The sequence below is a fragment of the Didymella exigua genome (genome assembly GCF_010094145.1).
Source record: "Didymella exigua CBS 183.55 unplaced genomic scaffold M421scaffold_1, whole genome shotgun sequence".
Lineage (NCBI taxonomy): Eukaryota > Fungi > Ascomycota > Dothideomycetes > Pleosporales > Didymellaceae > Didymella > Didymella exigua.
The window spans coordinates 1,561,267-1,580,361 of record NW_022984775.1 but is presented as its reverse complement, the minus strand read 5'-3'; the positions used below and the strand labels follow the sequence as shown (position 1 = coordinate 1,580,361).

The 19,095-nt window shown below is 46.6% G+C and overlaps 6 protein-coding genes across 6 annotated transcripts; 3 read left to right on the top strand and 3 right to left on the bottom strand.

Annotated features, from left to right (window-relative positions):
* Positions 1–15: 15 nt before the first annotated feature.
* M421DRAFT_97341 (NAD(P)-binding protein) lies at positions 16–1,085 on the bottom strand (the record flags this gene model as incomplete). Its single annotated transcript, XM_033598495.1, has 3 exons — positions 16–261; positions 335–844; positions 912–1,085. 3 exons carry the CDS (start codon positions 1,083–1,085, stop codon positions 16–18), a joined length of 930 nt encoding a protein of 309 aa, XP_033454690.1.
* A 528-nt stretch (positions 1,086–1,613) lies between these two features.
* Positions 1,614–2,756, top strand: M421DRAFT_556 (Clavaminate synthase-like protein; the record flags this gene model as incomplete). Its single annotated transcript, XM_033595318.1, has 2 exons — positions 1,614–1,933; positions 1,988–2,756. 2 exons carry the CDS (start codon positions 1,614–1,616, stop codon positions 2,754–2,756), a joined length of 1,089 nt encoding a protein of 362 aa, XP_033454689.1.
* Positions 2,757–4,146: 1,390 nt separating this feature from the next.
* Positions 4,147–4,537, bottom strand: M421DRAFT_51205 (uncharacterized protein; the record flags this gene model as incomplete). The annotated part of the gene is made up of 2 exons (XM_033594908.1): positions 4,147–4,389; positions 4,418–4,537. Coding segments are annotated over 2 exons (363 nt in total), but the record flags the coding sequence as incomplete, so codon positions are not given.
* Positions 4,538–12,768: 8,231 nt separating this feature from the next.
* Positions 12,769–14,489, bottom strand: M421DRAFT_388975 (MFS general substrate transporter; the record flags this gene model as incomplete). The annotated part of the gene is made up of 7 exons (XM_033589954.1): positions 12,769–13,074; positions 13,208–13,222; positions 13,402–13,614; positions 13,665–13,931; positions 13,988–14,038; positions 14,091–14,205; positions 14,368–14,489. 7 exons carry the CDS (start codon positions 14,487–14,489, stop codon positions 12,769–12,771), a joined length of 1,089 nt encoding a protein of 362 aa, XP_033454687.1.
* Positions 14,490–15,026: 537 nt separating this feature from the next.
* On the top strand, positions 15,027–16,360 carry M421DRAFT_97338 (NAD(P)-binding protein; the record flags this gene model as incomplete). Its single annotated transcript, XM_033598494.1, has 9 exons — positions 15,027–15,061; positions 15,125–15,177; positions 15,228–15,393; positions 15,510–15,634; positions 15,747–15,819; positions 15,874–15,889; positions 15,946–16,063; positions 16,115–16,254; positions 16,304–16,360. 9 exons carry the CDS (start codon positions 15,027–15,029, stop codon positions 16,358–16,360), a joined length of 783 nt encoding a protein of 260 aa, XP_033454686.1.
* Positions 16,361–18,116: 1,756 nt separating this feature from the next.
* M421DRAFT_121091 (uncharacterized protein) lies at positions 18,117–18,908 on the top strand. The gene is made up of 2 exons (XM_033587299.1): positions 18,117–18,176; positions 18,228–18,908. The coding sequence occupies exon 2, from the start codon at positions 18,231–18,233 to the stop codon at positions 18,756–18,758; it is 528 nt and encodes a 175-aa protein (XP_033454685.1). The 5' UTR covers positions 18,117–18,176; positions 18,228–18,230; the 3' UTR covers positions 18,759–18,908.
* Positions 18,909–19,095: the final 187 nt, after the last annotated feature.

Genomic DNA, 19,095 nt, shown 5'->3' with positions numbered 1-19,095 from the left:
TGCCTGCTTTTCCTTCTACGCCACTGCTGGGAAAGCTCCCAGCCGGCCACCGTCTGTCACGATAACGCAGCCATTGAGATACCTCCCGCCGCTGCTAGCCAAGTACAAGATTGCACATGCCATGTCCTGCTCTTCCCCAAATCTCTCCAGTGGAATCTCACAAGCAGGGATCTTAGGCGGAAGCTGGCTCGAATTTTTATCGTCAAGATTTTCCGTGCCAGCGGATATCTCAGACGGGTAAACTCCAGGTGCAATTACATTCTACTCAAATAAAAGCGGTCAGTAAGAACAGGTTCAGAGTTGCTCAAAGACATGACTGTGGGTACGAACTTACCGCACGAATGCCCCATTGCACGAAATTGGATGCAAACATCTTGGCTAGCTGAGTTGCAGCTGCTTTACTGGAATTATAGGAATATGATGTACCCCCTACCAGCCTGAGAAATGCACCTATACTTCCAACGGTGACTATCTGACTCTTCGCGGAAAAATTTTGGTGCTTGTTCCCGGCATCGAGCAGCTCGAGGAAGGCGATACTGGTCAGCCAGATACCCGTCACGTTGACGCTGAACACATGGCTCCAGTCGCTTGGCTCATCTTTCCAAAGGAATTCCCTGATTCCGCGAATGGTTGTGAAATCGCTGTCTGGCTCCGAAACAACAAACTCTTTGGGAAGCGGAGGAAATGGCGGCGGCCTTGGAAGCGAACTATGCCGTCGTCCAACGGTACCTGAGTTATTGACTAACAGGTTGATGTATCCAACTTCATCATTGATAACATTTACTGCGTGCTGAAGAGATACCTTATCCGTAACATCGGCAACGATGTAACGAATTTTGCCAAACTGTGGTATCGATTAGAAAAAAAATCTTGCTAAGTCTTCTCTCCAACGATTTTGATGCACAACTTACTTTTGCTTGCTTGCATGCATTCCGTAATACTTCTTCACGGCGTCCGACAATGTACACAATTCCACCATTATGCTCCAGAGCTTTCGCTATCATGAGACCTATCCCCGTCCCACCCCCTGTAACGACAGCTACGAGAGATTTGACCGAGAAAAGATCAGGTATAGATAGTGACATAACGACGATTGCCTGAAAGAGAGGATACAATTTGAGGTTTCCTTGAGACAGTAGAGCTGGCACTAAGATGAATGGGTTATCAGACAGCCCTTTGACGCCTGATTGTTCATCGCGGGTTTCTGGTCTTAAGGCAAGACGTCTCGGAAACCGAGAGGTCGGGTACCGAAGCGGAAAGATCTCTAACGATTTAGGTATAGCGCATAACTTGTTATTTGAAAGGAGGGCTGAGATTAAACGCTAAGGATTATGCCACGTCACATCTCAGCTAGTCGGCCCGGCCAGCTTGTGAACTGAGTTGACATGGTGGCTTCGGGTCCACGTTGCCGCCATAGGTATCAAATCTCTGGCGTATTCCTAACGCAAGTCCAACCTACGACCATTATATATAGTGCATGAATAGTACATGTTACAGCAGTTCCTCTTCAAAGGTACCTTTCGCCAAAAGGCACGACTACTAGCTGCCTTCATTGCAATTTCACCATTCCCAGGATTTTAAGAGACGGCGCTGCAAAGCTTCAGAGATACCACATGGCCTCCTTTGACTTCGCCCCAGATATTATCAATGGCTGGGACAAACTTCCAGCCTTCCCATCCGACATCGAAACAATTGAGTTTGACACTATTTCACTCAAAGCTCTACAGGCTCGGGAGGGGGCAACAATACGTAAAATCATCGATTCTTGCAAGACTGTCGGCTTCTTTAGGATTGATCTTTCAGACACAAAAGATGGTATGCAAATGTTAGCTGCTGCCAACGAGATGTTCAAACTTTCTCAAGAGACTTTTAGTCTTCCTGATGAAATTCTTCTTGCAGATGATGTGTTCGGCAACGGAGAGTCTCTGCTAGGGTAAGTTGTCGATTCTGTAAGCTCTCTAATTATTAATCTAACTAAATTTTGTAGCTACAAGGGGCTGGGAAAGTCTGTTGTGGACAAAACCGGTCGCAGGGACAACAACCAGCAATACTACATCGGCTGTGGTGACCTCGATGGTTTTGGGCGCTCCCAAGCCAAGTACAACAACATTCTGCACGCTGCTTTTCCGGAAATGAGAAATTTCTCTTCCCTCGGCAGGTTCATCACAAACGAGGTGCTTGACATCCTCTCTACCGATTTGAACCTTGAGGCTACAGACCCGCAATACCTCCCTAAACTCCACAGCCACAGTAATAACTCTGGTACCCATGTCCGCCTGTTAAAATGCCCTGCTTCAGCTGGTGAAAATGCGAACCTTCAGGCTCACACAGATTGGGGATCCCTTACAGTCCTATTCAACGCCATAGGCGGGCTTCAGCTATATATCCCAGACAACCTAATTCCTGGTCAGAACGCGGGCTGGAAATGGGTGAAGCCTGTGCCAAGGACCTGTCTTGTCAACCTCGGTGACGCTATGGTGAAGTGGTCTGCTGGCAACTACAAGAGCAATATTCATCGAGTTTCCACTCCGCCTGGCGAGCAGCATCCATATGCTAGATACAGCCTGGCCTACTTTGTACGACCTGATAATGACGTACAACTCCGGCCCCTAGGTAAACACCAAGAACTGTTCCCGACCTACAAGGAATGGGCACTTCGAAGAGCAATGGCAGGCAATGCTGATACATTCAAGAACGGTGACTGGGAGAGGGGTCAAGGAACAGAGAGTGCTGTAAGCACAGCTGCTCGGGGATGAGATCTCTTACTCTGCTGGTAATGTTCGGGCACTCTTTCGGCAAAGCTTGGGTACCTACCGAGCCTGTGCACTCAATGCACACCGTTATGTACCGTAACGTACCGTACCGTGTCCGTGCGCGCGATGTGCGCGTCTCTCTACAGTCAACAATACTCACAACCCCATAACTCAACGCCATGATGCCAATAAACGAAGCCCTTGCAGAGGTAGACTCGAATACCCTGTGATACAATCCAGTGGTCCAAAATTGTAGAAAAGCATGGTGTTGTACGCTTAACTTTGACGCGCAGATACTGAGCCCAGACGCGATCACAGCAGGACCAGGCAGTAACACAGCAAAAGCTCACCCCACAACAAGAGGAGGAGATTGTGAAGTATAAAGAGGAACTTACTGCTTGTCACTTACCTCCTACGCGAGAGATAGTTGCAAATTTCGCCTCAACAGTAGCCCAGGAGCCAGTGAGCGAGAGCTGGGGTACCCGCTTTATCAACAAGTACTCCAATTGTCTTTTCTCTCACTACTTAATAGTTATGGACTCTAATTGTTACAAAGTCAATTCCTACATCAAGTACAAGCTCTATTTTAACTTGCTCTAAGCCAAGATCAATGTTGACGCTGAGCATACATACAATAAAGATAAGAAGAGCTTCATGATTAGAGTCACCACTGGGACTAAACACGTGCTCAGCCGACGTATGTGGGACAAAAGGGAGGTTAGGCATCCTTACGAGATGGCAATTTTGCGTGGATCACGTTGATAGCCTGTGTGTGTGGTGATGGATCAGCATTGCTGCTAGGACTTATGTCGCGGTTAAGACGAACTCACTCAAGGGAGTAAAAAGGTTGACCTCTTGCTCCGCGACAGCTTATATACGAGTCAGCTAGCAGTACAATTCAATTAGGCTAGGTAGAGCAAATTAAGTCAGGAGAGCACACTGCGCACAATACTTCTACGCCCTTAGGCTAGACAACTAACAAAACAGGCTTTGCCTGGTTACAACAGGTCTTTGATTGCTATACTTAGGAGAAAGCACAGAGAAATTATTGCCTTCGAATTCTTAACAGCCACAGGTCACACCTTACTTTAGAGTTTATCAAGTACTGTAATTAGAACAAGATACCCCTATCTGCTTTCCCTAGTTACTCAGCCCACACGCTTTAGCTACTTAATGTAGTGATGTTTAAGCTTGTCAGATATTATGATGATAAGTTAACGTTTTATATTGATGATGTGTTGGATACCTACCGTGTTCGTGCGCGCAATGCGCAGAACCCCCCTAATGCGCACCGCCAAACTTGAGGCTATAGAGCCACATATAATAACTATGATCGCGAGATAATTTGGTGGGTTATTCTATAGATCTATTTGACGATATTATCTCATACAAATTAATTATATAGAGTTGCGGTTCTGCTGCTACGGGTGGTGTGGGTGCGAGGTGCCGCAGGAGGCTCTGCAGCAGCAACACCACGTACTGTGGTCATAGTACAACGCTTCTTTGGTATTCTTGCTGCAGGAGCTGCTGAAGCTTTGCGATTGTGTCTTTGGGGCAATTTTAAAGCTTTTTCAGCGTCGCGAGCTTGTTTATTACGCTCTCTTTGAGCCTTGCGTTCGGCTGCTTCCTCGGCCTTCTCAGCTCTACCGGTACGGTACCGTAACTTGCTCACGTTCCTCCTTCTCCTTTGCCCGCTGTTCACGCCTCTCCTGAGCAATCTTCTCGTTGTAAAGCTTGTTAGCGTGCCTGAGCTTCGCCATCTCTGCTATTTTAAGTTCTTCTGCCTTCTAGTTCTGTTGTTTAGTCCTCTTATCAGAGCGTGCGTTCTCTACTCTACTAGGAGAGTGAAACTCAGCTCTACCGTGATAGTCCTTGCGACGCTGGAACTAAAGAGCTTTACTCTTGTTCTTATGCTTCTTCTAAGTCTTAAAAACCTCATTAAGGCCTGCTATCTTATAGTGGAGGAGCTGATTCTGAACTAAGATGTAGTGGAGCGAGTAGCTGATCTTCCTCAGCTCCTTACTGCTCTCATCCCTGGCAACCTCCAGCAGCTGAGTCTTAATTTTGAGCCAATCCTTGTTAGAATAGACTAAACAAGAGCTTGTGCTGCTGTTAGAGGGCTTCGGGGTATCCTTTGCAAAGCGTTAGAGGATAATGTTAGGCTAAAGGGGTTAGTTAGTTGGCTGGTATTTATTTTACGTCCAGTTAATGGGGATGAAGTCCACTATCTCGCCTCCCAAAGGGCATACACGACGTGCTAAGCTATAGGATTACAGTGCTAGCACACTACCTTAGAAAGCATTTCTTGCCTGTGTGGGTATTGCTACTTTTTCAGAACTACAGCTCCTCTTCTAGTTGGGGAGGCTGAGCAGTGCGTGTACATTAGGGTAATTTCCCTGCAATTTAGGGCATCTATGTGCTAAGAGAGAGAGAGAGAGAAAGAGAGAAAGAGTGCGTGTAGGGGGAGGAGGGGGGTGGGAAGGGATAGAAAGGGAGGTGGAGGGGTGGAGAGTATTGCAGCTGTTGCAGTTGAGCCAAGCCTTTAAGGTGTTGCATGACTTGTTGCTGTTGCAGGGCTATGAGTGCTAGCAGGGGCAGATCCTGTCGTAGTACTGTGTGAGTCTAATAAACGCTTTAAACGCCTCTGGCTCCCTTGTTAGCGCTGCAGTGTACGCTAGGCTGTCCACCTAGCTTGATGGTGGTATAGGTGTAAAGAAAGTAGGGGAAGGACTAGACTACTTTCTTTGTAACGGTTGAGAGGAGAAGCGGATCACATGTTGTTGGCGGTGGTCTGGTGCTACTTCCTCATGTTGTTGAGCACCTCTAACCTCAGCTGCATCACAAACACGTCGTCAAAACAGACCCCGCAGCGAGCCTTGGAGAGAAAGACACAAGCAACACGACAACACAGAACAACAGAATACACTCGTTATATACATTTTGCCCTTGATAACGCAACAGTCTTGCAACAGAGCGCAAGATGTTTAGGTGTCTTATCTTGTCTACATAAGCAGGTAAGGTTTGCATCCTTATAGTTGTACCTTTAGTAGTACTAGGCGAAATCGCAATGTCTAGTCTGAATAGAAAGCAGTCTAGCTAAGATAGCTCTTAGTAGGTATAGCTCCTTTCAACGACTGCGTGGTTCATAGTCTAAGTTCTAGCTCTTGTACTATCTTAAGAGCTTAGTCTTCTTGTTAGATCACTAGGTCTGTTGGGTGTGTTGTAAAGTCTTACAAGCTACTGTCTTAATGCCTAAGAATTTAGGCGCCGCAGCTTTTCTAGTTGAGGGTGATAGGTGTTAGGCTTCTAGGTTGGCCAGTCTGTCTGCGGCCTCGTTTCCTTCAATGCCTAGGTGTCTAGGGGCCCATCTAATAGAGACGGCATGGTCTCTATAGCACTATGGAATTCTAGGAAAGCCTAAAAGAGGTTAGGGGTGCGTTGCCCCTAAGACACCATATTACTAAGGTGCTGTCTATACATAGCCAGATTCGGCGGGTGCAGAGCTCTGGTTGTCTTATAGTATGCTGGAGGCCTCTCCAAGCTCCCACAGCCTCAGTGTTAAAGACGTGTGAGGTAGGGTGGAGTGATCTGCGTCTAGTCTGCAGTTGTCTTCTATCCTGATACACTGCAAAGCTGTAGGTGACCTGCTTTTCTCCTTCCTTTGTGTACTGTTCAGAGCTATCTAAGAAGATGGTGGCGTCTAATAGTAGGAGCTAAGCCCACTATTCTTTAAATACCTTAGCTACTATCTTCTTGTCTATGCCAAGCATTGGGTTAGTTTGACAGCCAGTTAAGTAGTAAGAGGCTGTAAGTGTAGTCCTAGGGATCTCTAGTAGAAGAGATGCTATCTGTTAGACTTTAGTCTTGACTTGCTGGGGCTGTTTAGTCTTTACGCCCCTGTTTACAATAGGTACTAATATGCGCCTAGTAAGAGGGTGGTCCAAGTCTGTGGTGCGTAGACGTGTTGCAAATCTATATTTGGCTTCCTCTAGTGCTACCTCTGTTGGCAGCAGTCCGACGTCTCGGAATAGTACAGCTACAGGGGTTGTTCTCCACACTAGTAGGATGCCTCTTGCTGCTACAGCCAGCGTCTTGTCTATAGCAGCTATGTGCCACCCAATGTAGGCGCTGACGTCTTATGGCCTTCCTAGTTTAAGTAAGTGTGGCTGTTTTGTGCAGCCTCTGTACCAGCACTCACTCCCGTACAGGAGTGATAGGTACACACAGGCAATAATAGCCTTGCAGAGAGAGCTGGCTGATGGTCTATAGGTAGTCCTGGCTAGGTTACAAATATGATACGCTACTTTAGTAGCCTTTGCAGTGCGTGTAGCTACATGTTGTCTAAAGGTAAGTTTTTGGTCAAACCACACTCCTAAATAGCGCAGGGCTAGCTGGCTGTGCTCTCCACCTGGAGAGACTGGATAGAGTGTGAGCTGATTATCTATGACACATAGTGGTGCGTAGCTGCTTTGCTGTCTAGTTAGGTGTATTATTTCCTGTTTTTCTAGTGCAAATGTGACCTTTTAAGCCTCTCCCTATGCTCTGATCTGCCGTAGAATGCTAGGAGCTTGACGTTGTTGTCTATAGAGTGTGAGGCCTAGTATAGACAGATATTGTCTCCATATCCAAATCTCCGTTCTGTGTCTATAGAGAGTAGCTCAGCTAGTTACAGTGTGTATAAGACAGGAGAGAGAGGCGAGCCTTAGGGCGTGCCACAGGCCACAGGGTAGCTAGGGGTGGTGACCTGTCTAAGGCGGACTTGAACCCTCTAGTTAGTGAGGAATAAGTTTACAAAGAGTATAGTCCTTTGTGGCTAGCCCTGTTAGGCTATATAGTGTAGCAGGTGGTTCTTAAGGATGGCATCAAAAGCGCCTTGTATATCTAAGGTGACTATAGTGAAATACTTTCTAAGTACTAAAGCTGCTTCGGTGTTGTAGGTAAACGCAGCAGTAAGGTCTGCTGCTGAGCGTTCTAGAAGGGCGCCCCTGTGTTAGGGGCTAAGGACCTTGCGTGTTATTGCAGTCTATGTAATTCGTCGAGCCACTGTTTGTTTAAGCCTCTTTCTAATGCATCAGAGGAGTGCTATTAGTCTCTAGGAGCGGGGCGATGTTTGGTCTGTCTTCCCTGTCTTAGGTATTATTGCTACCTCTGCGAGCTTTTACTGTGCTGGGAAGTGGTTGAGCTTAAGGCATTGCTAGAAGATTCTTCGTATGAGTTCCCTAAAGTGAGCCTAGCAGGCGGAGAGTAGTCGTACAGTAGAGCAATTAGTGCCTGGTAAGGTGCTTAAGACCCCTACTATGTTTTGTTCGGTTTCCTCTAGTGAGATGTGTGTGCTCCAAGGGAGAGTAGCTGCATTCCCCTAGTCTAGGTGGCGTCTAAGGTCATCCTCTGTTGTGTACTAGTTAAGAACTTCCTCTCTAAGAGCCTCTGCCTTCTCTAGGGGGTCTGATTTTGCCCTGTTGTTCATAATAAGAGGAGTGTCCTAATTCTTGTCAGGACGGAGTCCGGCCCGTGGTCGTTAGCCCGTCCGGGAAGTCCAGAGGATAAATACCTCCACCATTGCTACCGAACAGTAGCGATTACTCTATCCTTACCCTCTCAATATACTTCTTGAAACCTGGTCCTCTATCTATCCGTGCTACACATACCTTGTTTAACAATTCTCTAGTGTAAGCTTTTGCTAGGCAATGATCTTAAACAGGTCCTTATCGTCCTTGGCGTTGTTAATAACATGCCTCTAGTACTGCCTCTTGGCCTGTCAGACAGCAGTCTTAAAGGTCTGTCTCTTCTCTTGTAAAATGCTAGAGCAGAGCTGTCTAGTATATTTGTAGGCCTAGTAGGACCTCAGCTCCGGCCACTGAGACAAGCAAACCAAAAGGTAACATGGCTCACACTGATGGTGAGCCTGTGCCGGAACAGTACTGATATCGTTACAAGACACAGGTCAGAGGTAGCTTTGTTACATGCCTTGGTGTCATGGGTCAGAGGTGGCTTCGCCACATGCCCAGCCTGACATTGAGTACGCAGATAACAGAGGCTTAAACATCACTTTGTTAAGCGGCTGCAGCGTGTAGGTTAAATAAGGGGGAAGGATAGCTAGGAATATCTTGTTCTAATTACAGTAGTTGATAAAGTCTATTATTACATTGTAGCTGTGGCTGTTAAGAATGAGTAGGTAGTACTTTTTAAAGCTTTCTGCTTAGAGAAGAAATTAAAGACCTATTTAAGCTAAGCAAGGCCTAGCTTATTGTTTGTCTAGCCTGTAGGTATTAAGATAACAAGTACAGGGTGTACCTCTGGCTTAATTTTCTCTGCCTAGCGTGATTGGATGGTGTTGTTGGCGGAGTTGTAGAGGCCAGGGGGCAGAGCTGATTTATTACTGCACACACACGCTAAACGTGTTATCTAGGCACAATTGCCATCTTAAAGTGATACCTTAACCTCCTTTTCTCCTACATACACCTGCTGATCACATGCTTTGTTCATAAGGTAACTCCTATCGTGAAGCCCTTCTCATCTATATTGTATATGTGCTTAGCGTTAAGTTAACCTTATACTTAGCAATCTTACACTGCAGTAAGTTGAAGTACAGCTTATACTTGCTGTAGGAATCAGCATTGTGACAATCAGCGTCCATACCTGTTAATTATTAAGAGATAAGATGGATAGAGTACTTGTTGATGAAGCAGGTGACCCAGCTCTTGCTCACTAGGTCCTGGGCGACTGCTTACGCGAAATTGGCGATCATCTCTCTTGTAAGAGGTATATGACGAGCATTAAGCTCCTCTGTATACTTAACAAGCTCCTTTTCTTGTTGTGGGGTGAGTTTCTGTTGTGCAATTGCCTGCTCCTCCCACAAACGCGTCTCGCCCCTCTACGTGCGCGTCAACGTTGACTGCACAACACCATGCTTTTCTGCTATTTTAGACCATTGGATCTCATCTCTAGATGCAAAAGTATTACACTCTGCAAGCGCTTTTTCTAATCCTGTTGCGTTGTGTTGTTGTAGAGCTGAGATAATAGAGGTGTTTTGGTGGTTCGGCGCTGAGTCAGACCCTGCAAGTCACCTGAGTGACAGTTGTCCTCAATCGAGCTGATAACTGGCACAAGTGGCTGTTCATACAAAAAGATGCTGCGCAGAAGAACAAGCTCTGGCAGTACGTTGACCCTGCCACAAAGGCAGCAGTCTTGCCTACGTTAATGGCACTAATTGAACCTTGTTGCGGCAAACGTAGCCGCTATATATTGCTAGCTAGGAGGCAACCATATATACATGCCCTGAGACGTGCTAGTCCAAGGTAGTCAACAGAGGTGACGATTGAGGCCTGTCGAACCGACTTGCACCGTAACAAACCTTATGTTGCGGTATCAAGGGCAAATGTATATAACGTGTTTTACAAGCGAGCGCCGCGTACAAGCGAGCGCCGCACCCCACCAAAATTGCGCACCTCTCTCATCTCAACGTACAATGGCCCAACGCAGCGCTGCTCTATCAGCTTCAAATGAAGCAGACGTTCAGCTTGCTATCTTATCTATTAATTCTTACCAGATACAGAGCAATCGCAGTGCTGCTGTTATCTATAGCGTACCTGAACGAACAATCCGCCGCCTACGCGCTGGCAAGCCTGCCCGACGTGATTGCCAGCCCAACTCAAAGAAGCTTACTCTGCGTGAAGAGGAGGTGATTATCAGCTATATACTCAATCTGGATTAACGTGGTTTTGCGCCTACGTACGCAGCTGTACGTGATATGGCTGATAAGCTGCTGGCTGCGCGCGGTGCAGGTCAGGTTGGCGTCCACTGGCCACGCAACTTTGTCAAGCGTACAGACAGTCTCACGACGCGTTTCAATCGAGCGTACGATAGACAGAGAGCCCTGTGTGAGGATCCAGCTCTTATCAGAAGCTGGTTTGAGCTTATAGAGGAGACAAAGGCCAAGTACAGTATCTGCGATGATGATGTCTACAACTTTGATGAGGCTGGCTTTATGATGGGCAAGATCACGACTCAGCTCGTCGTGACAGGGTTAGAGAGGAGAGGCATGCCAAAGGCTATCCAGCCAGGCAATCGTGAGTGGGTGACGTTGATCGCTGCAATCAATGCAGCTGGCTGGTCAGTCCCACTGTTCCTCATCTTCGCTGGCAAGTACCACCTCTCTGCCTGGTACGAGGAGGATATCACACGCAACTAGGTAATTGCAGTTAGTGACAACAGCTAGACGAACAATGAGCTAGGAGTTGAGTGGCTAAAGCACTTCAACGCTCACACAAAGGCTTGTGTAGTAGGAGCACATCGCCTGCTTATTCTTGATAGCTACGAGAGCCACCACTCTCTTAACTTCCAAGAGCTCTGCAAGGAGAACAATATCTATACGCTCTGTATGCCGCCTCGCTCATCCCACCTACTACAGCCTCTTGACGTTGGCTGCTTCTCGCTGTTGAAGCGCGCGTATAGCTATGAGGTTGAGAGTCTGATCTGCCACTATATCAACCATATTACCAAGCTTGAGTTTCTGCCAGCGTTCAAGGCAGCGTTCAATCAATCATTCACCTCAGCCAATATCTGCTCAGCCTTTCGAGGCGCCGGCCTTGTGCCTCTCCAGCCAGATGCCGTGCTATCAAAACTTGACGTGCAGCTGCTGCGTACACCTACTCCAGCTGCTCTGCCAGAGGCTCTCTGGGAGGCTCGTACACCGAGCAATATACGTGAGCTTGATGCTCAATCAACGTTAATACGTGATCGCGTGCGGCGGCATAAGAGCTCCTCGCCTGCCTCAATTATTGAGGCGATTAACCAACTTAAGAAGGGCGCTGAGGTAATGATGCTCTCAGCTGAGCTAATGCGCGATCAGATTACCAGCCTTGAGAAGGCTAATGAGGCAGCGTCAGCGCGTAAACAGCGTAAGAAAAAGCGTATACAGCAGCGTGGGGTCTTAACAAAGGGAGCTGGAGAGGATCTACTCGCTCAACATGAGGCCGATCAGCAGATTGCTCGTGAAGAGCGTCAAGGAGGAGAGCAATTAAGCCTCAGCCGCCAGGCTCTGGCACGCTGCAAGAGGTGCAGAGAGACTGGCCATAACTCACGTACGTGTAAAAAGGATAACTACCTAGAGTACTACTTAGTCTACTCCATAATTACCTATATATTATATTATCACGTTGTTGAGTTGCAGGGCTTTGAGGTGCGCAAGTTTGGTAGGGTGCGGCGCTCGCTTGTACGCGGCGCTCGCTTGTAAAACACGTTAACGAGTGTATTTGTTGTTCTGTGTTGTTCTTGTGCTTGTGTCTGGCCTGTCAAAGGCTGGCTGCGGGGTCTGTTTTGCATGACGTGTTTGTGATGCAGCTGAGGTAAGAGGTGCTCAACAACATGAGGAAGTAGCACCAGACCACCGCCAACAACACGTGATCTGCTTCTCCTCTCAACCGTTACACCTTAACTAACAGATCACAACAACAATGCTACGTCACTTGCTTATCTTACTGCCACGCAGCAGAAGCTGTGCTAATAGGAGTACGAGTGATAGGAGCGCAAGGACATTAAGTTCAGGCGTTAGAAGAATGATGATGTATTTTGGTACTACGGAAGAGCGCTTATCTACATGTGTGTGTGTGGGAGCGGGAACTAACGAGCTGGCCAATCAGAGGGCGGCAGCCTCGAACAAAGCTTGGTCTTCCTGAATTTTTAATTAAGGACATATCACGTAGTTTCGCTAACTAAAGCGCTAGCTATAGCTGTAGCAAGTAGTTATAAGACACGATAGCTATTAGGTGAAATGAAGGGGATTGGAAGATGAGAGTTACAACAAAGATTTCATCGCTACAAATTTACTGGATATTTTGCTCTTAGCGACTTCCCGTACCTTAATTGTTGTATTAGTATAAGTATGACATTTATGAAACCGGCTCAAGCTTCTCTTACCTTGCTACGATCCAGGCAAACGGAAGTGCGATGATTGAAAGGAAGCCAAGCAGAGTGTTTCCCCAGCCGATTCCCATTTTTCGATCTATTCTCATGGTTAGTTCTTAATCAATGTCGGTAAATATTTCAGGAAGTAGAGAAAGTGAGTGAGCATCTTACACATGCTTGGCGCAACAATAGGGAGAAATGTTCCGACAACGTTCCTCGAAGAAGCCAAGACAGCCGTTGCACTTGCTGAGACTTCCGGGAAAGCTTCAATCATGTAGTTCTGAATGGGCAAAAAGACTCCTATCAGCCCAACACCGAAAGGCAAAAGACCAACTACCGGGACGGCCCAGTGCACTTGCTTGTCCGCCGCCCAACCATACCAGAAAAAAGACAGAGGCACCATGAGTCCCATAATCTTGCAAGGTTCTAACCTCATCTCCGGTTCAAACTTGTCGTTGCTAAGTTTCAAAGAATTCTTCAACATCTTAGCTGAGAGGACACCGTGTGCTACGAGACCAATGAAAAACCCCACTCCAATAGAAAGGTACACCAGACTTGATGTACTAATCGACCATCCGTAGTTCCCTGCGAAAACGATCGAAATTGTCGTGAAAAGCAGGTACAACAAACCATATACGTAGGCCATGTACACACACAGTAAGGCGCTTACTGGGGAAAAGAACAGTAACTTTGTCAGGGTGCTCAGTGATTGATATAAGAAGTGTGATGTGTGTAAGCTCACCTTCCATGGTAGAATTGTAGATATGAGCAAGTCATAGATTGGCGATTTGCTAGAGATGGCTGAGAGTTCATTCTCGAGGAAGAGAGGTGTCGAAGTCAGCTTTTGCAATCGATCGCGTTTTTGACAAAGTACGGTCTGAGGATTAGACTCCTTCACTACAAAGAAGGTGACTATCTCTGCTATCATGGACGTAATGAACATGAAGTAGTAGATCTGAGCGATTAGTTGACGTCAAGCTTTGAACGAAATAAGCTAACACTTACTGCTCGCCAACCCAAGTCTTGACTAATGTATGCACCTACGATAGGACCCAGAACTGGACCTACCAAAGGTCCCACAGAGAATACTGTGACAGCCAAGCCACGTTCTTTGAGATCGAAAACATCGGATATAACACCCCCACCAATAGCGATGCAGCCGGAGCCACCAAAGCCAGCTAGCAGACGAAATGCCATTTGCATCTTTATACTGGTAGATAGTGCACAACCCAGCTGCCATATTGAAAAGATAAAATTAGAGGCTAAGAGAATCTGTAAAGGGTCAGTTGTTGAACTTTAGTGGGCAGGTGAACGAGGTAATTACTAACAGGACGGCGGCCATATATCTCACTCAAGCGGCCAAACAGAAGCGACCCGAACTATAAACAAATTCATAAGCGTCGTAAATTCCGGGAATATTGGTGGACGTACCACGTAGCCAAGAATAAAGAAGGTAACTACAAGGACGGAGAACGTGTCTGAATCGTTCTTCAAATCCCTGCTGATGAGCGCTGTGGCCGGAGCAATCATTGAAGAGGCTAAAGGACTGGGAACTTTAGCATGCTGACACTCTTTTCGTGTAGACTTCTATTCCAACCTTATGCAAGCAAGGAATGACACGGTAGACAGAGCAAGCCATTTTTTTATGGGGCTCCAATTCCTAGCAAAAAGGTCAGCGAGGGTGAGAACTACCATCGCAGTGTATTACCTTGGGTTTTCCAAATCTGCGTCATTCGTCCATGTAACCAAGTTTTGCGAAGGGACTGTCATTGCTGGCCTCGTTTCCAGGACTGTGGGCTCTCGTGACGTCTCTTGCTGGTCGCGTTTCATATTTTCGCTACCCTTCATTGCACTGTTGACACGTCGTACTGAGTCGACATTGATGATTGTTTCTTTCGACCGGACGCGCTTTCTTATTCATCGGTTGCAATTGATGAGGGGCCGAAAGGTGCCGAAAGTCGAGATCATTCGATTCTAACTCGGCCGAGCTTATTGGAACTTGAAAGTGGATGAGTCGGTACCCGACCCTGCATTTGAATGGGAATAAAGTCGGTGTCCGACCCTGTATTTGAACGAGGTCGAACCTATGGGACGGTCTGTAATACACCCGAGTTTCAATTCACGATGCATAATACCAAATCAAGAAGAATCTCGGGCTTTAAAATACATGACGAATTAATTCGCTCTCGGTGGTGGACCAGATTATGCAAGATCTACCGCCCATACCGTCTCCCCGAAGTAAGGACGGATTAGATGATATGCAATTCTTAGCAGAGGAACTTTATGCTTTATAAACTATTCAAGAAGATATCATGTAGCAATTCCGAAATTCCTCCCAGCCTTTCTTCATCCGGCAGCGCCGTAAACATGGAGAAGAGCAGGAAATCTGTCGTGATCACTGGGTAAGTTCTAGACACAACAAAGGCGGTTGACAGATTCATTAACAGCTATGGCTTAAATCACAGATGCAGCCCGAACAGTATCGGTGAGGCTCTGGCCCTAGAATTCCATAAGAATGGTAATGCATCTACGGTTACGATGTTCCACATGACAATCGCTTATTTTTAGATTACATCGTTTGCGCTACATGCCTTCCGCACGAACAACTTTCAGATCTCGAGGCTCTAGGGATGATTTGCTGCCCTCTTGACGTCACCAGTGACATCAGTGTAGCCAATTTCTCTAGCTTTCTGCACAAGCATTTCGCAAAGTTGGATGTCTTAGTTAATTCGGCGTAAGTAGTAGTCGCCTAATACCGATTGAGAAATAAAAACTACAAAAGGCTAACTAAGTCAACAGTGGTATTAGTAAGTCATCGTCTAATAGGGTCACAGCAGCATGCTAACGTAGCGAAGACTATGTTATGCCTGTGCTCGATCTTGACATGAGCGAGCTACGTCGTATCTTCGATATCAACGTCTTCGGAACGATCCGGGTTATTAAGGCTATGACTGACCTCTTGATCGAATCCAAAGGCACTATTGTCAACGTTGGATCACTGGCAGCATACTCTCCATATGCTTTCGGAGGTTTGCGTACCGGCAGCTCACCTGAAGAGTAACATGTTCTGATCTTGTCGAAATCTAGCTGCATACAATGGCAGTAAAGCTGCTCTGCTTGCCATGGGTAATACACTTCGTATCGAGCTTAGCCCTTTCAAGTAAGGAGAACCTGTACGATTGGAGAATTCACCATACTAATATAACGATTTTAGCGTCAAGGTTATGACGGTACATTATTTACCCATGCATCATGGCAGAAGCAATGAATTGCTAACATTCTTTAGATCTTGAGTGGACCTGTCGAGAGCGGGCTAATGACCCGTGCAACTCGAGTTCTTCCTTCATCGTCTCTATACCTACCCGTGCAAGCAGAGTTTGAGTCACGCATGTCTCATGAAGAACGTAAGCAGAATCAATGCCCTGTTTTGACGTATAGATGGTGACTGATGTTAGATGGTGTAAAAACGCTTGCACGTGGACAGTTTGCAACGGCTGTCTATGCAAAGGTGGCAGCACCTCCAATGAACTTCTGGATTGGTCCGTGGAGCCGTGCTGTCTGGGTTCTGGAAACATTTGGGTTACAAAGTGTTTGGGTACGGAGTTATCTTCCTAAACAATACATATCACTAACGCAAAACTTAGGCTAGAATTTTCACTAGAATGTTTAGACTGGATAAGCTACGAAAGGTCAAACTATAGATTGTTTGGTAGCCATTCGCGCTGTAGAGTAAAAAGTTGAATCCACAACTTATTCACAATAACTCGTACTAATATCTCCCCCTTTTGAACGTCAGAAGTTAATGTCTTGACCAGCTCAATTTTGGATTGGTGTTTTGTAAGAAGAGAGCTATCATAGAAATTTAAGCGGTAAGAACATCCTAAGGACATGTTTAAATAACGTGCTATGATTTACTATAGGAATTATGTAACGGTTGGGAGGAGAAGCAGATCACGTGTTGTTGGCGGTGGTCTGGTGCTACTTCCTCATGTTGTTGAGCACCTCTTACCTCAGCTGCATCACAAACACGTCATCAAAACAGACCCCGCAGCAAGCCTTGGAGAGCAGAGATACAAGCAGGACAACAACACAGAACAACAGAATACACTCGTTATATACATTTGCCCTTGATACCGCAACAAATTAGCTGTCCTCGCCACTCGCTAGTTGTCAGGCCCAAATAAGTTGAGATGATAATAAGTACTGTTCCGGCTGTGAGCTCACTGTGATGGTGAGAAAATAAGTTTGCAGGCCTGCCTGGTTTACTTGTGTCATCTGGAAGAACCTTTTGTATGTAAAACTAAATCTACGCAGCAATTTTGTTAATTGGTGGAGGATTTTGATGCACGATTACAGTAAAGGGCTTACCCTATAGTAAGCGCCTTACCCAAGAACTGTGTTCGGAGAAAGCCAGAGGTCGTAGCCCTTAACTTGTTCACTGCTTCACACGTTAATTGCTGCAGTACAATTAGTCCGTATAGATCCAACTGTACGCACTCAGACTGTTCTAGACTGGTTTATTCTGGGGCTATTATAAGTTGCCCTATCGTAGCTAGATAGCAACTCAGCGCAGTCGTCAATTGTTCCATATAGTTGCTGTTTACGCCGCCACATTAACCAATGCCCTATGGGACGCTCGCGTATTTAGAAGCTCGCCAACCCAACATCAATAATAATCAATCAATCAACCAACTGTGACCATGAACTGTGATATCTTTTCGGCTCTCCTGCCACGGTAGCTGGAGCTGAGGCTTAACACTAGTCGATCCCCGTCGGGTCGAAGCAATCTTGAGGGAGACTTTGGTTACCAAAGATCTTCTTGCGATACGCAGCAGTCCTACTTATGATTATCAATAACTGCAAATCGAAGCCTTCTATTTGCCAAGACAGTGCTAAGAATTATTCACGATAACACTCAGCATAATCACGAACTCTATAATGAGGTCAAATGCACGGCGAGTGTATTCTTTGGATGACGTGGAACCGTGGAATCAAGCCCAAGTTTCATAAGTGGGAAAGGCATAGCAAGCGTTCCTTTTAAGATGCTGCGAAACCACTATAGTTGCAGGCATAAGTGTGGAGAACGGCGTCTAGGTAGGGTGGCGGAGGATGCAAAAATTTCTAATGGTATTCTACACCGATCAAAATAATGACATCTATTGTTGTCTAGCTACATCAGGAAGGTTTCATGGACACTGGAGTTGCTAGCAGGCGTGGCACGTTCGTGGCACAAGCCGAGACCCTGACGACCCGTCAAGTCTAGGCAAATTCGCACCGGAGACCGTAGTAGGCGTCCACTTTGTACTGTTCAATTGCGTTGCATATGCACGGCCATGGTAGTCTGCAGCTGTGCGGCTTTGGCCGGACCGTAGATATCCCGCGTTCCCGCAACTTGTACTTTGCCGATCCAATCGGGGATCGGGGGCCGACACTTCACTCTGAATCTGACTTTATGGCTTTAAATCAGTTCGTGTTGTTTTATTCTCAACCAAGCATTTGGACAGAAATGATCTAGCGGTGAGCATAAATCTAATTAGTTGGACAGCAGACGTACTAATCAAGCTCAAGCTGATGGCTACAAATACCTGCGGCTGCACCTTATCAGTCCTTCACACGCTGATGCGTGTTGAGCAGTTCGGCACCGGAACATTGGATCTTCCGAAGTCGCTGGAGCTTCTGGAAGATGCAGAGCTGCGATGCCGCGTATTACTCAATTGCGCCACCTGTCGAACACGCCGGTTCTCCTTGTCTAGCGTTACCGTCGTCTGTATCACCATAGTCGACTGGGTACGCAAGGAGTGGTTCCCTGATGACTTGATCAATGGCTGCACAGACCACATTGTCTCTCTTGGGCCCTACGAACTCGATCCTGCAGATACTGAGATTCTGAGTCGTGAATTGATGAGCTTGCAGTTATCACATTTCTCTGATGTTGTGGATCTGCTTCAAAGCGCTCTTTCAAACATGAAGTCCATACCCACAGAACGTTGCTTTAGCCTTGTCTTTGCTCAACTTCGGCAGCTTCAAGAGCTGGCTCGGCGCAATAGCCTTCTTTCCGTTCCTGCGATGTCCGGTGTTGCAACATCAGACTTCATCTAAATGTGTCCGAGACTTAGCTCAATCCCGTATAGCATACTATGCCTTATCTCCGAATTACGTATGGCAGTATCTTAGGTCTGAAGTGTAGCAGAGTAAATACTTAAGGAAGGGTTCAACAAAACCTTTGGCGCTTGAGAAAATTTTCTCAAAACAACTACCAACACTCGAAATGCCCTTACACAGCACAAGCAATCCAGGCACTTCAAGCACTCTTTCCGAGCACTCTAAGCACTCCACATACCCCACTTATTAGGAGTGGGTGGGTAGTTCCCGAGCTGCTAAGCTAGTACTGCCATAGCCATGGGGACCCCAATCATGGAAAAGAAAAACAGCCGGC

What these genes read in the sequence shown, in the direction of transcription:
- M421DRAFT_121091 (XM_033587299.1), top strand. Translation starts at nt 18,231, where the DNA reads ATGGCTACAAATACCTGCGGCTGCACCTTATCAGTCCTTCACACGCTG.